The sequence below is a fragment of the Oncorhynchus keta genome, chromosome 21, assembly GCF_023373465.1.
Source record: "Oncorhynchus keta strain PuntledgeMale-10-30-2019 chromosome 21, Oket_V2, whole genome shotgun sequence".
Lineage (NCBI taxonomy): Eukaryota > Metazoa > Chordata > Actinopteri > Salmoniformes > Salmonidae > Oncorhynchus > Oncorhynchus keta.
Window position 1 is genome coordinate 55,900,153 of NC_068441.1, and position 14,315 is coordinate 55,914,467.

Genomic DNA, 14,315 nt, shown 5'->3' on the forward strand with positions numbered 1-14,315 from the left:
TTAAATTAAACTCCATGAAAGTCAACGAAACAACAACAAAACTAAAAAATATATATATATTTTCCAAAAATAAAACAACAAACTGTTAACTGCAAGAGAAGCTAATATCTACGGGTTTCAGCACATGTGGAGAAACTGGGTTGCTGTTGTTCCTGCAGACAACTTGGCAACACGACCGCTACATCCTCCAGTAGGAGAATGGTTTCCATATGCAGTTTGGATTTCAGATCTTTCATTAGAGTCCTTTACCATCTTGATATAAAACATGCTTGCAGATCGCTCTCTCACGCACACGCACGCACACGCACACACACACACACACCCACACACACACACACACACGCACACACACGCGCACACACACACGCGCACACACACACACGCACACTTCAAAATCATTCATTATCTACCAGCCAATATGGGAACAATCGTAAATTACCTGCCAGCCTACCAGCCAGAAGCTGAAGGCAAATGACTGGATCCTACTGTGTAGGATCAGGATCAGACTATTTCACGTAGTAGTTATGGGACACTGAATGGACAAAACATTAAGAACACCTGCTCTTTCCATGACAGACTGACCAGGTGAAAGATATGATCCCTTAATGGATGTCACTTTGTTAAATCCACTTCAAAATCAGTGTAGATGAAGGGGAGGAGACCTGGTTAAAGGGGAGGAGACCTGGTTAAAGGGGAGGAGACCTGGTTGGGGAGGGGACCTGGTTAAAGGGGAGGAGACATGGTTAAAGGGGAGGAGAATGGTTTCATATGCAGTTTGTTTCAGATCTTTCATTAGTCCTTTACCATCTTGATATAAAAACATGCTTGCAGACCTGCTCTTTCCACGCACACGCAGACTGACCACGCGAAACACGATACACACGCACGCACCACGCGCACTGATGTCACCCGCCCGTTAAACGCACACCCGCAAAATCACCCACAGATGAAGGGGACACACACACACACACACACACACACACACACACACACACACACCTGGTTACGCGGACACACACCCACGCGCACACACACGGGGAGACACACACACACACAGCGCACGCACGCGCACTTCAAAGGTGAAAGATATGATCCCTTAATGGATGTCACTTTGTTAAATCCACTTCAAAATCAGTGTAGATGAAGGGGAGGAGACCTGGTTAAAGGGGAGGAGACCTGGTTAAAGGGGAGGAGACCTGGTTAAAGGGGAGGAGACCTGGTTAAAGGGGAGGAGACCTGGTTAAAGGGGAGGAGACCTGGTTAAAGGGGAGGAGACCTGGTTAAAGGGGAGGAGACCTGGTTAAAGGGGAGGAGACCTGGTTAAAGGGGAGGAGACCTGGTTAAAGGGGAGGAGACCTGGTTAAAGGGGAGGAGACCTGGTTAAAGGGGAGGAGACCTGGTTAAAGGGGAGGAGACCTGGTTAAAGGGGAGGAGACCTGGTTAAAGGGCAGGAGACCTGGTTAAAGGGGAGGAGACATGGTTAAAGAAGGATTTTTAAGCCTTGAGACAATTGAGACATGGATTGTGTACGTGTGCCATTCAGAGGGTGAATGGGCAAGACAAAAGATTTAAGAGCCTTTGAACGGGGTATGGTTGTAGGTGCCAGGCACACCGGTTTGTGTCAAGAACTGCAACGCTGCTGGGTTTTTTCACACTCAACAGTTTCCCGTGTGGATCAAGAATGGTCCACCACCTAAAGGACATCCAACCAACTTGACACAACTGTGGGGAAGCACTGGAGTCAACCTGGGCCAGCATCCCTGTGGAACGCTTTGGACACCTTACAGAGTCCATCCCCCAGTGGGGTGGTTCAACTCAATATTAGGAAGGTGATTTAATATACACTCAGTGTATATACAAGTGATATAATGGGTATATTTGTATTCATTATGGATCCCAATGAGTTCCTGTCAAGGCAGCAGCTACTCTTCCTGAGGTTTATTATGGATCCCCATTAGTTCCTGCCAAGGGTGGCAGCAGCTACTCTTCCTGGGGTTTATTATGGATCCCCATTAGTTCCTGCCAAGGGCAGCAGCTACTCTTCCTGGGGTTTATTATGGATCCCTATTAGTTCCTGCCAAGGCAGCAGCTACTCTTCCTGGGGTTTATTATGGATCCCCATTAGTTCCTGCCAAGGGCAGCAGCTACTCTTCCTGGGGTTTATTATGGATCCCCATTAGTTCCTGCCAAGGGCAGCAGCTACTCTTCGTGGTGTCCAGCTAAATTTAGGCAGTTCATACAAATGTTAAAAACATTACAATAAATTGCCAACACACGGTGTGCCCTCAGGCCCCTACTCTACCACTACCACATATCTACAGTACTAAATCCATGTGTATGTGTGTGTATAGTGTGTACTCCGGGGAATTCCTGATTCTAACTGGATTACATTTGAGAGGCTTCCATTCTAGAACACCCTCTGTGTTCTGTTAGACAGGTAACCCTTTATTTTGAGAGGCTTCCATTCTAGAACATGTTCACAACTTCATCGATCACATTATTGATCCATTCTAGAACACCCTCTGTGTTCTGTTAGACAGGTAACTCACTCTACCCACATTATAGCAGGGGGTGTAAAGCCATAACACATTTTTCCAGCAACAGACTAGGATCGATAATGTCAAAAGCTGCACTGAAGTCTATAACAAGACAGCCCCCACAATCATTTTATCATCAATTTCTATCATCCAATCACCAGTCATTTGTGTATCTCATCAGATATTAGTGCTTTTCTTATAGGACACCATTGTCTTTATACACTGAACAAAATTTGCCATACTCACAAACACCTTTCTCTGAAATTTTGCACACAATTTGCTTACATTCCTGTTAGTGAGCATTTCTCCCTTGCCAAAATAATCCAGCCACCTGAGGAGTATTTCTGTCTATAATAAAGCCCTTTTGTGCGTAAAAACTCATTCTGATTGGCTTGGCTCCCCAGTGGGTGGGCCTATGCCCTCCCAGGCCCACCAATGGCTGCGCTCCTGCCCAGTCATGTGAAATCTATAGGTTAGGGCCTAATAAACTTATTTTCAATTGACCGATTTCCTCATATGAACTGTAACTCAGTCAAATAGTTGAAATTGTTTCATGTTGCGTTTATATTTTTGTTCGGTTTATAACAGACAGGGTAACAGTTGGGGTATTTAGCAGTATCGCAAATGCATCTATATTGACGTATATATATATGCCATTTAGCAGACGCTTTTATCCAAAGCGACTTACAGTCATGTGTGCATACATTCTACGTATGGGTGGTCCCGGGAATCGAACCCACTACCCTGGCGTTACAAGCGCCATGCTCTACCAACTGAGCCACAGAAGGACCACGTATTGAACAGCCAGAGGGGAACAGAACCTGTTGATCAACTTCATCGATCACATTATTGATCACAGTAATAATCGCCACAGAGCCCGTTCCTCTCATCAACAGATCATCATCGTCTGTCAAATCGAATTGTATTAGTCACATGTGCTGAATAGAACAGGTGTAGAGCTTACAGTGAAATGCTGACTGGCAACCAGGCTTTACAGGCAACCAGGCTTTACAGGCAACCAGGCTTTACAGGCAACCAGGCTTTACTGGCAACCAGGCTTTACTGGCAACCAGGCTTTACAGGCAACCAGGCTTTACAGGAACCCAACCAGGCTTTACTGGCAACCAGGCTTTACAGGCAACCAGGCTTTACTGGCAACCAGGCTTTACAGGCAACCAGGCTTTACAGGCAACCAGGCTTTACTGGCAACCAGGCTTTACAGGCAACCAGGCTTTACTGGCAACCAGGCTTTACAGGAACCCAACCAGGCTTTACTGGCAACCAGGCTTTGCAGGAACCCAGACTTTACAGGAACGCAACAAGGCTTTACAGGCAACCAGGCTTTACAGGCAACCAGGCTTTACAGGAACCCAGACTTTACAGGAACCCAACCAGGCTTTACTGGCAACCAGGCTTTACAGGCAACCAGGCTTTACAGGCAACCAGGCTTTACAGGCAACCAGGCTTTACAGGAACCCAGACTTTACAGGAACGCAACCAGGCTTTACAGGCAACCAGGCTTTACTGGCAACCAGGCTTTACAGGCACCCAACAAGGCTTTACTGGTAAACAGGCATTACTGGCATCTAACCAGGCATTACAGGCATCCAACCAGGCAACCAACCAGGCTTTACAGGCAACCAGGCTTTACTGGCAACCAGGCTTTACAGGCACCCAACAAGGCTTTACTGGTAAACAGGCATTACTGGCATCTAACCAGGCATTACAGGCATCCAACCAGGCAACCAACCAGGCTTTACAGGCAACCAACCAGGCTTTACTGGTAAACAGGCATTACTGGCATCTAACCAGGCATTACAGGCATCCAACCAGGCAACCAACCAGGCTTTACAGGCAACCAGAATTTACAGGCACCCAGGCTTTACAGGCACCCAACAAGGCTTTACTGGTAAACAGGCATTACTGGCATCTAACCAGGCATCCAACCAGGCATTACAGGCATCCAACCAGGCATCCAACCAGGCTTTAATGGTAAACAGGCATTACTGGCATCTAACCAGGCATCCAACCAGGCATCCAACCAGGCATTACAGGCATCCAACCAGGCATTACAGGCATCCAACCAGGCATCCAACCAGGCTTTACAGGCATCCAACCAGGCTTTACTGCTCCTGGACTCCTACTTTTCTCCAGTCAAGCCTGATTCTCAAAAGACGGTACGGTGTGAAGTCGGGAGGAGGGAGCAGTGTGAAGTCGGGAGGAGGGTACGGTGTGAAGTCGGGAGGAGGGTACGGTGTGAAGTCGGGAGGAGGGTACGGTGTGAAGTCGGGAGGAGGGTACGGTGTGAAGTCGGGAGGAGGGTACGGTGTGAAGTCAAGAGGAGGGTACGGTGTGAAGTCGGGAGGAGGGTACGGTGTGAAGTCGGGAGGAGGGTACGGTGTGAAGTCGGGAGGAGGGTACGGTGTGAAGTCGGGAGGAGGGTACGGTGTGAAGTCAAGAGGAGGGTACGGTGTGAAGTCAAGAGGAGGGTACGGTGTGAAGTCGGGAGGAGGGTACGGTGTGAAGTCGGGAGGAGGGTACGGTGTGAAGTCGGGAGGAGGGTACGGTGTGAAGTCAGGAGGAGGGTACGGTGTGAAGTCAGGAGGAGGGTACGGTGTGAAGTCAGGAGGAGGGTACGGTGTGAAGTCGGGAGGAGGGTACGGTGTGAAGTCGGGAGGAGGGTACGGTGTGAAGTCGGGAGGAGGGTACGGTGTGAAGTCGGGAGGAGGGTACGGTGTGAAGTCGGGAGGAGGGTACGGTGTGAAGTCGGGAGGAGGGTACGGTGTGAAGTCGGGAGGAGGGTACGGTGTGAAGTCGGGAGGAGGGAGCAGTGTGAAGTCGGGAGGAGGGTACGGTGTGAAGTCAAGAGGAGGGTACGGTGTGAAGTCAGGAGGAGGGTACGGTGTGAAGTCGGGAGGAGGGTACGGTGTGAAGTCGGGAGGAGGGTACGGTGTGAAGTCGGGAGGAGGGTACGGTGTGAAGTCGGGAGGAGGGTACGGTGTGAAGTCGGGAGGAGGGTACGGTGTGAAGTCGGGAGGAGGGTACGGTGTGAAGTCAGGAGGAGGGTACGGTGTGAAGTCGGGAGGAGGGTACGGTGTGAAGTCGGGAGGAGGGTACGGTGAAGTCGGGAGGAGGGTACGGTGAAGTCGGGAGGAGGGTACGGTGTGAAGTCGGGAGGAGGGTACGGTGTGAAGTCGGGAGGAGGGTACGGTGTGAAGTCGGGAGGAGGGTACGGTGTGAAGTCGGGAGGAGGGTACGGTGTGAAGTCGGGAGGAGGGTACGGTGTGAAGTCGGGAGGAGGGTACGGTGTGAAGTCAAGAGGAGGGTACGGTGTGAAGTCGGGAGGAGGGTACGGTGTGAAGTCGGGAGGAGGGTACGGTGTGAAGTCGGGAGGAGGGTACGGTGTGAAGTCGGGAGGAGGGTACGGTGTGAAGTCAAGAGGAGGGTACGGTGTGAAGTCAAGAGGAGGGTACGGTGTGAAGTCAAGAGGAGGGTACGGTGTGAAGTCAGGAGGAGGGTACGGTGTGAAGTCGGGAGGAGGGTACGGTGTGAAGTCGGGAGGAGGGAGCGGTGTGAAGTCGGGAGGAGGGTACGGTGTGAAGTCAGGAGGAGGGTACGGTGTGAAGTCGGGAGGAGGGTACGGTGAAGTCAGGAGGAGGGTACGGTGTGAAGTCGGGAGGAGGGTACGGTGTGAAGTCGGGAGGAGGGTACGGTGTGAAGTCGGGAGGAGGGTACGGTGTGAAGTCGGGAGGAGGGTACGGTGTGAAGTCGGGAGGAGGGTACGGTGTGAAGTCGGGAGGAGGGTACGGTGTGAAGTCGGGAGGAGGGTACGGTGTGAAGTCGGGAGGAGGGTACGGTGTGAAGTCGGGAGGAGGGTACGGTGTGAAGTCGGGAGGAGGGTACGGTGTGAAGTCGGGAGGAGGGTACGGTGTGAAGTCGGGAGGAGGGAGCAGTGTGAAGTCGGGAGGAGGGTACGGTGTGAAGTCGGGAGGAGGGTACGGTGTGAAGTCGGGAGGAGGGTACGGTGTGAAGTCAAGAGGAGGGTACGGTGTGAAGTCAAGAGGAGGGTACGGTGTGAAGTCAGGAGGAGGGTACGGTGTGAAGTCAAGAGGAGGGTACGGTGTGAAGTCAGGAGGAGGGTACGGTGTGAAGTCAAGAGGAGGGTACGGTGTGAAGTCAAGAGGAAGGTACGGTGTGAAGTCAGGAGGAGGGTACGGTGTGAAGTCAGGAGGAGGGTACGGTGTGAAGTCAAGAGGAAGGTACGGTGTGAAGTCGGGAGGAGGGGTGCGGTGTGAAGTCAAGAGGAGGGTACGGTGTGAAGTCGGGAGGAGGGTACGGTGTGAAGTCGGGAGGAGGGTGCGGTGTGAAGTCGGGAGGAGGGTGCGGTGTGAAGTCGGGAGGAGGGTACGGTGTGAAGTCAGGAGGAGGGTACGGTGTGAAGTCAGGAGGAGGGTACGGTGTGAAGTCAGGAGGAGGGTACGGTGTGAAGTCAGGAGGAGGGTACGGTGTGAAGTCGAGAGGAGGGTACGGTGTGAAGTCAAGAGGAAGGTACGGTGTGAAGTCAGGAGGAGGGTACGGTGTGAAGTCAAGAGGAAGGTACGGTGTGAAGTCAGGAGGAGGGTACGGTGTGAAGTCGAGAGGAGGGTACGGTGTGAAGTCAAGAGGAAGGTACGGTGTGAAGTCAGGAGGAGGGTACGGTGTGAAGTCAAGAGGAAGGTACGGTGTGAAGTCGGGAGGAGGGTACGGTGTGAAGTCAAGAGGAGGGTACGGTGTGAAGTCGGGAGGAGGGTACGGTGTGAAGTCGGGAGGAGGGTACGGTGTGAAGTCAAGAGGAAGGTACGGTGTGAAGTCAAGAGGAAGGTACGGTGTGAAGTCAGGAGGAGGGTACGGTGTGAAGTCGGGAGGAGGGTACGTGTGAAGTCGGGAGGAGGGTACGGTGTGAAGTCAAGAGGAGGGTACGGTGTGAAGTCAGGAGGAGGGTACGGTGTGAAGTCAAGAGGAGGGTACGGTGTGAAGTCAGGAGGAGGGTACGGTGTGAAGTCAAGAGGAGGGTACGGTGTGAAGTCAAGAGGAAGGTACGGTGTGAAGTCAGGAGGAGGGTACGGTGTGAAGTCAGGAGGAGGGTACGGTGTGAAGTCAAGAGGAAGGTACGGTGTGAAGTCGGGAGGAGGGTGCGGTGTGAAGTCAAGAGGAGGGTACGGTGTGAAGTCGGGAGGAGGGTACGGTGTGAAGTCAAGAGGAGGGTACGGTGTGAAGTCGGGAGGAGGGTGCGGTGTGAAGTCGGGAGGAGGGTACGGTGTGAAGTCAGGAGGAGGGTACGGTGTGAAGTCAGGAGGAGGGTACGGTGTGAAGTCAGGAGGAGGGTACGGTGTGAAGTCGAGAGGAGGGTACGGTGTGAAGTCGAGAGGAGGGTACGGTGTGAAGTCAAGAGGAAGGTACGGTGTGAAGTCAGGAGGAGGGTACGGTGTGAAGTCAAGAGGAAGGTACGGTGTGAAGTCAGGAGGAGGGTACGGTGTGAAGTCGAGAGGAGGGTACGGTGTGAAGTCAAGAGGAAGGTACGGTGTGAAGTCAGGAGGAGGGTACGGTGTGAAGTCAAGAGGAAGGTACGGTGTGAAGTCAGGAGGAGGGTACGGTGTGAAGTCGAGAGGAGGGTACGGTGTGAAGTCAAGAGGAAGGTACGGTGTGAAGTCAGGAGGAGGGTACGGTGTGAAGTCAAGAGGAAGGTACGGTGTGAAGTCGGGAGGAGGGTACGGTGTGAAGTCGGGAGGAGGGTACGGTGTGAAGTCGGGAGGAGGGTACGGTGTGAAGTCGGGAGGAGGGTACGGTGTGAAGTCGGGAGGAGGGTACGGTGTGAAGTCAAGAGGAAGGTACGGTGTGAAGTCAGGAGGAGGGTACGGTGTGAAGTCGGGAGGAGGGTACGTGTGAAGTCGGGAGGAGGGTACGGTGTGAAGTCAAGAGGAGGGTACGGTGTGAAGTCGGGAGGAGGGTACGGTGTGAAGTCAAGAGGAGGGTACGGTGTGAAGTCAGGAGGAGGGTGCGGTGTGAAGTCAAGAGGAGGGTACGGTGTGAAGTCAAGAGGAGGGTACGGTTTGAAATCAAGAGGAGGGTACGGTGTGAAGTCAAGAGGAGGGTACGGTGTGAAGTCGGGAGGAGGGTACGGTGTGAAGTCAAGAGGAGGGTACGGTGTGAAGTCAAGAGGAGGGTACGGTGTGAAGTCGGGAGGGTACGGTGTGAAGTCAGGAGGGTACGGTGTGAAGTCGGGAGGGTACGGTGTGAAGTCAGGAGGAGGGTGCGGTGTGAAGTCGGGAGGAGGGTACGGTGTGAAGTCGGGAGGAGGGTACGGTGTGAAGTCAAGAGGAGGGTACGGTGTGAAGTCAGGAGGAGGGTACGTGTGAAGTCAAGAGGAGGGTACGGTGTGAAGTCAAGAGGAGGGTACGGTGTGAAGTCAAGAGGAGGGTACGGTGTGAAGTCAAGAGGAGGGTACGGTGTGAAGTCAAGAGGAGGGTACGGTTTGAAGTCAAGAGGAGGGTACGGTGTGAAGTCAAGAGGAGGGTACGGTGTGAAGTCAAGAGGAGGGTACGGTGTGAAGTCAAGAGGAGGGTACGGTGTGAAGTCGGGAGGGTACGGTGTGAAGTCAGGAGGAGGGTGCGGTGTGAAGTCGGGAGGAGGGTACGGTGTGAAGTCGGGAGGAGGGTCATTGTGAAGTCGGGAGGAGGGCGATGTGAAGTCAAGAGGAGGGTACGGTGTGAAGTCAGGAGGAGGTACGGTGTGAAGTCGGGAGGAGGGTACGGTGTGAAGTCGGGAGGAGGGTACGGTGTGAAGTCAAGAGGAGGGTACGGTGTGAAGTCAAGAGGAGGGTAGGTGTGAAGTTAAGAGGAGGGTACGGTGTGAAGTCGGGAGGAGGGTACGGTGTGAAGTCAAGAGGAGGGTACGGTGTGAAGTCAGGAGGAGGGTACGGTGTGAAGTCGGGAGGAGGGTACGGTGTGAAGTCGGGAGGAGGGTACGGTGTGAAGTCAGGGAGGAGGGTACGGTGTGAAGTCGGGAGGAGGGTACGGTGTGAAGTCGGGAGGAGGGTACGGTGTGAAGTCGGGAGGAGGGTACGGTGTGAAGTCGGGAGGAGGGTACGGTGTGAAGTCGGGAGGACTGTGAGACTACTGCTCATCTGTCAGCTTGACAGGTTGGCTACGGTATGACGATCCAGCTGTGAACCATTTTTGAACACTATCACAGTAAATCATTGATCAGATAACGTCTCGGAACAGAGCGATATCAGCAGAAAGCAACCATCTCACTCCCCACCCAAGAAGTGTTCGGACGAAAACACAGAAGTGGACTGTTTCTCTGTCGAAGTCGGAGGACGAACGACGGTGGAAACGACTGCTCAGTCAATTTCCTGTCTTTATGTGTATTGGGAGGTTAAAAGTTTAAATAAGTTCAAAATGTTGACGATAGAAAGATAGATGCGTAAACCAGTCTAAACCATCCTTCTTTGTTGGAACAGGCTCTGTAACTACCAGGCAGGGTCAGGAGACCAACACTTAACATTCCTAGATTTTCTACACTTCCAAACTCAGGGTTTTTTTTTCTCTCTTTTCCTTGTCAGATATTCCCTTGGGACTCACTGGGATATCAAACATTCAGATACTGTGCTTATTCAAAAGGTGGCCAAAGGTGAAGGTGTCGCCTTCAACACATTCTCTATCACCTTCAACACATTCTCTATCGCCTTCAACACATTCTCTATCATCTTCAACACATTCTCTATCATCTTCAACACATTCTCTATCACCTTCAACACATTCTCTATCACCTTCAACACATTCTCTATCATCTTCAACACATTCTCTATCACCTTCAACACATTCTCTATCATCTTCAACACATTCTCTATCACCTTCAACACATTCTCTATCACCTTCAACACATTCTCTATCATCTTCAACACATTCTCTATCACCTTCAACACATTCTCTATCATCTTCAACACATTCTCTATCATCTTCAACACATTCTCTATCAAACACATTCTCTATCATCTTCAACACATTCTCTATCACCTTCAACACATTCTCTATCATCTTCAACACATTCTCTATCACCTTCAACACATTCTCTATCGCCTTCAACACATTCTCTATCATCTTCAAACACATTCTCTATCATCTTCAACACATTCTCTATCACCTTCAACACATTCTCTATCATCTTCAACACATTCTCTATCACCTTCAACACATTCTCTATCACCTTCAACACATTCTCTATCACCTTCAACACATTCTCTATCACCTTCAAACACATTCTCTATCATCTTCAACACATTCTCTAACACCTTCAACACATTCTCTATCACCTTCAACACATTCTCTATCATCTTCAACACATTCTCTATCACCTTCAACACATTCTCTATCAACACATTCTCTATCACCTTCAACACATTCTCTATCATTTTCAACACATTCTCTATCAACACATTCTCTATCACCTTCAACACATTCTCTATCACCTTCAACACATTCTCTATCACCTTCAACACATTCTCTATCACCTTCAACACATTCTCTATCACCTTCAACACATTCTCTATCTTCTTCAACACATTCTCTATCACCTTCAACACATTCTCTATCATCTTCAACACATTCTCTATCATCTTCAAACACATTCTCTATCATCTTCAAACACATTCTCTATCACCTTCAACACATTATCTAGCACCTTCAACACATTCTCTATCACCTTCAACACATTCTCTATCATCTTCAACACATTCTCTATCTTCTTCAACACGTTCTCTAGCACCTTCAACACATTCTCTATCAACACATTCTCTATCACCTTCAACACATTCTCTATCATCTTCAAACACATTCTCTATCATCTTCAAACACATTCTCTATCACCTTCAACACATTCTCTATCACCTTCAACACATTCTCTATCATCTTCAACACATTCTCTATCTTCTTCAACACGTTCTCTAGCACCTTCAACACATTCTCTATCAACACATTCTCTATCACCTTCAACACATTCTCTATCATCTTCAAACACATTCTCTATCATCTTCAAACACATTCTCTATCACCTTCAACACATTCTCTATCACCTTCAACACATTCTCTATCATCTTCAACACATTCTCTATCTTCTTCAACACATTCTCTATCACCTTCAACACATTCTCTATCATCTTCAACACATTCTCTATCAACACATTCTCTATCACCTTCAACACATTCTCTATCACCTTCAACACATTCTCTATCACCTTCAACACATTCTCTATCACCTTCAACACATTCTCTATCACCATCAACACATTCTCTATCACCTTCAACACATTCTCTAGCAACTTCAACACATTCTCTATCAACTTCAACACATTCTCTATCTTCTTCAACACATTCTCTATAACCTTCAACACATTCTCTATCTTCTTCAACACATTCTCTATCATCTTCAACACATTCTCTATCATCTTCAAACACATTCTCTATCAACACATTCTCTATCACCTTCAACACATTCTCTATCATCTTCAAACACATTCTCTATCATCTTCAAACACATTCTCTATCATCTTCAAACACATTCTCTATCACCTTCAACACATTCTCTATCGCCTTCAACACATTCTCTATCTTCTTCAACACATTCTCTATCATCTTCAACACATTCTCTATCATCTTCAAACACATTCTCTATCAACACATTCTCTATCACCTTCAACACATTCTCTATCATCTTCAAACACATTCTCTATCATCTTCAAACACATTCTCTATCACCTTCAACACATTCTCTAGCACCTTCAATTTGAACATTTGAGTGTCTGGCTTCAGCATTCACGGATACGCGTTTCTAGTCTGACTAAATTGTTTAGTGGGATTCTGCTGTAACCTTGCAGCTTAGACGTGTTTATGCAGGATACACCAGATGGACTGGCCCATTGTGACAACAACTAGGGGAGTGTTTACGCAGGATACACCAGATGGACCGGCCCATTGTGACAACAACTAGGGGAGTGTTTACGCAGGATACACCAGATGGACCGGCCCATTGTGACAACAACTAGAGAGAGTTTAACGGCAGTCATACCTGGACTGGAAGACGATACCTTGAGGCAGGTGTGATCTATACGAGCAGTAAAAAAGGACTAAGTAAAGTCCTACCTGGAAGTGCTGGAATGTTCTACGTCTGTCTTCACATCTGTCAGAGAACCTCCTGAGGGTCCTGAAAAACAGCAGCAGGTCTCTCTTGTCCTCCACTCTGCAAGAAAACATAAAACACTGTTTCGTCAGGTCACTGCACTACATTATCCCTGTCATTATCACACATTTACACAGTACAATATCATACATTATCACGGAACACTAACAGCAGCAGGTCTCTCTTGTCCTCCACTCTGCAAGAAAACATAAAACACTGTTTCGTCAGGTCACTGCACTACATTATCCCTGTCATTATCACATATTTACACGGTACATTATCATACAACACTATCAAAAACAGCAACAGGTCCTACTTGTCCTCCACTCTGCAAGAAAACAAAGTCGGGTCACTGCTCTACATTATCCCTGTCATTATCACACATTTACACAGTACATTATCACACATTTGCACAGTACATGATCACATATTTACACAGTACATTATCATACAATATCACTGAGCACTATCAACAACAGCAACAGGTCCTTTGAAAATGGTGTTGCGTTACAGCCGGAATTCTAAATGGTGTTGAGTTACAGCCGGAATTCTAAATGGTGTTGCGTTACAGCCGGAATTCTAAATGGTGTTGAGTTACAGCCGGAATTCTAAATGGTGTTGAGTTACAGCCGGAATTCTAAATGGTGTTGCGTTACAGCCGGAATTCTAAATGGTGTTGCGTTACAGCCGGAATTCTAAATGGTGTTGCGTTACAGCCGGAATTCTAAATGGTGTTGCGTTACAGCCGGAATTCTAAATGGTGTTGCGTTACAGCCGGAATTCTAAATGGCGGGTATTCTCACCTATTTCTGGGTAAGTCTCCAAGAGTTTTTTTGCACACCTGGATTGTACAATATTTGCACACTATTTTTTTTTTTTAATTGGTTGTTGATCATTGACATTTTTCATGTCATAAACTTTCAAGCCAATTTAATAAAACTGTAACTCGGCCATTCAGGAACATTCAATGTTGTCTCGGTAAGCAACTCCAGTGTTTATTAGGCCTTGTGTTTTACGTTATTGTCCTACTGAAAAGGTGAATTTGTCTCCCCAGTGTCTGGTGGAAAGCAGACTGAACCAGGTTTTCCTCTAGGACTTAGCTCTATTCCGTTTCGGTTTATCCTAAAAAAAATGTTTTAAAAATCTCACTAGTCGTTGTTGATGACAAGCATACTCATAACATAATGCAGCCACCACGATGCTCGAAAATATGAAGAGTGGTACTCAGTGATGGGTTGTGTTTGACCCATTTTTTGCAGTTTTACTTTAGTGCCTTGTTGTAAACAGGATGTTTGTTATTGGGATATTAGTATTCTGTACAGGCTTCCTTCTTTTCACTCTGTCAATTAGGTTAGTATTGTGGAGCAACTACAATGTTTTTGATCCATCCTCAGTTGTCTCCTATCACAGCCATTAAACTCTGTAACTGTTTTAAAGTCACCATTGGCCTCATGGTGAAATCCCTGAGCGGTTTCCTTCCTCTCCGGCAACTGAGTTAGGAAGGACGCCTGTATCTTTGTAGTGACTGGGTGCATTGATACACCATCCAAAGTGTAATTAATA

General features: G+C 48.5%; 2 protein-coding genes across 4 annotated transcripts in view; both read right to left on the reverse strand.

The window, feature by feature from the left end:
* Nucleotides 1-10,191: 10,191 nt before the first annotated feature.
* LOC127910539 (uncharacterized) lies at nt 10,192-12,593 on the reverse strand. The gene is made up of 6 exons (XM_052474586.1): nt 12,267-12,593; nt 11,959-12,000; nt 11,629-11,832; nt 11,026-11,151; nt 10,637-10,826; nt 10,192-10,550 (listed from the first exon to the last, which is right to left on the reverse strand). Exons 1-6 carry the CDS (start codon nt 12,297-12,299, stop codon nt 10,192-10,194), a joined length of 954 nt encoding a protein of 317 aa, XP_052330546.1. The 5' UTR covers nt 12,300-12,593.
* Nucleotides 12,594-12,610: 17 nt separating this feature from the next.
* Nucleotides 12,611-14,315, reverse strand: part of LOC118380902 (centromere protein P-like) — a 42,851-nt gene continuing 41,146 nt past the window's right edge. For 2 of the 3 annotated variants that reach the window (XM_052474281.1, XM_052474280.1), the window contains exon 6: nt 12,611-12,812. In XM_052474281.1, the coding sequence (XP_052330241.1) occupies nt 12,626-12,812 (187 nt within the window). In that variant the 3' untranslated portion in view covers nt 12,611-12,625. Of the gene's footprint in view, nt 12,813-12,843; nt 12,949-14,315 lie in introns of those variants that run through there. The other variant, XM_052474282.1, reaches the window with a different exon arrangement.

Coding starts and splice junctions, on each gene's coding strand:
- LOC127910539 (XM_052474586.1), bottom strand. CDS start 12,299: ATGTGTTTGAAGATGATAGAGAATGTGTTGAAG. Junction 12,001..12,266: donor TGATAGAGAATGTGTTGAAG/GTGATAGAGAAT, acceptor AATGTGTTGAAG/ATGATAGAGAATGTGTTGAA. Junction 11,833..11,958: donor AGATAGAGAATGTGTTGAAG/GTTATAGAGAAT, acceptor AATGTGTTGAAG/GTGATAGAGAATGTGTTGAA.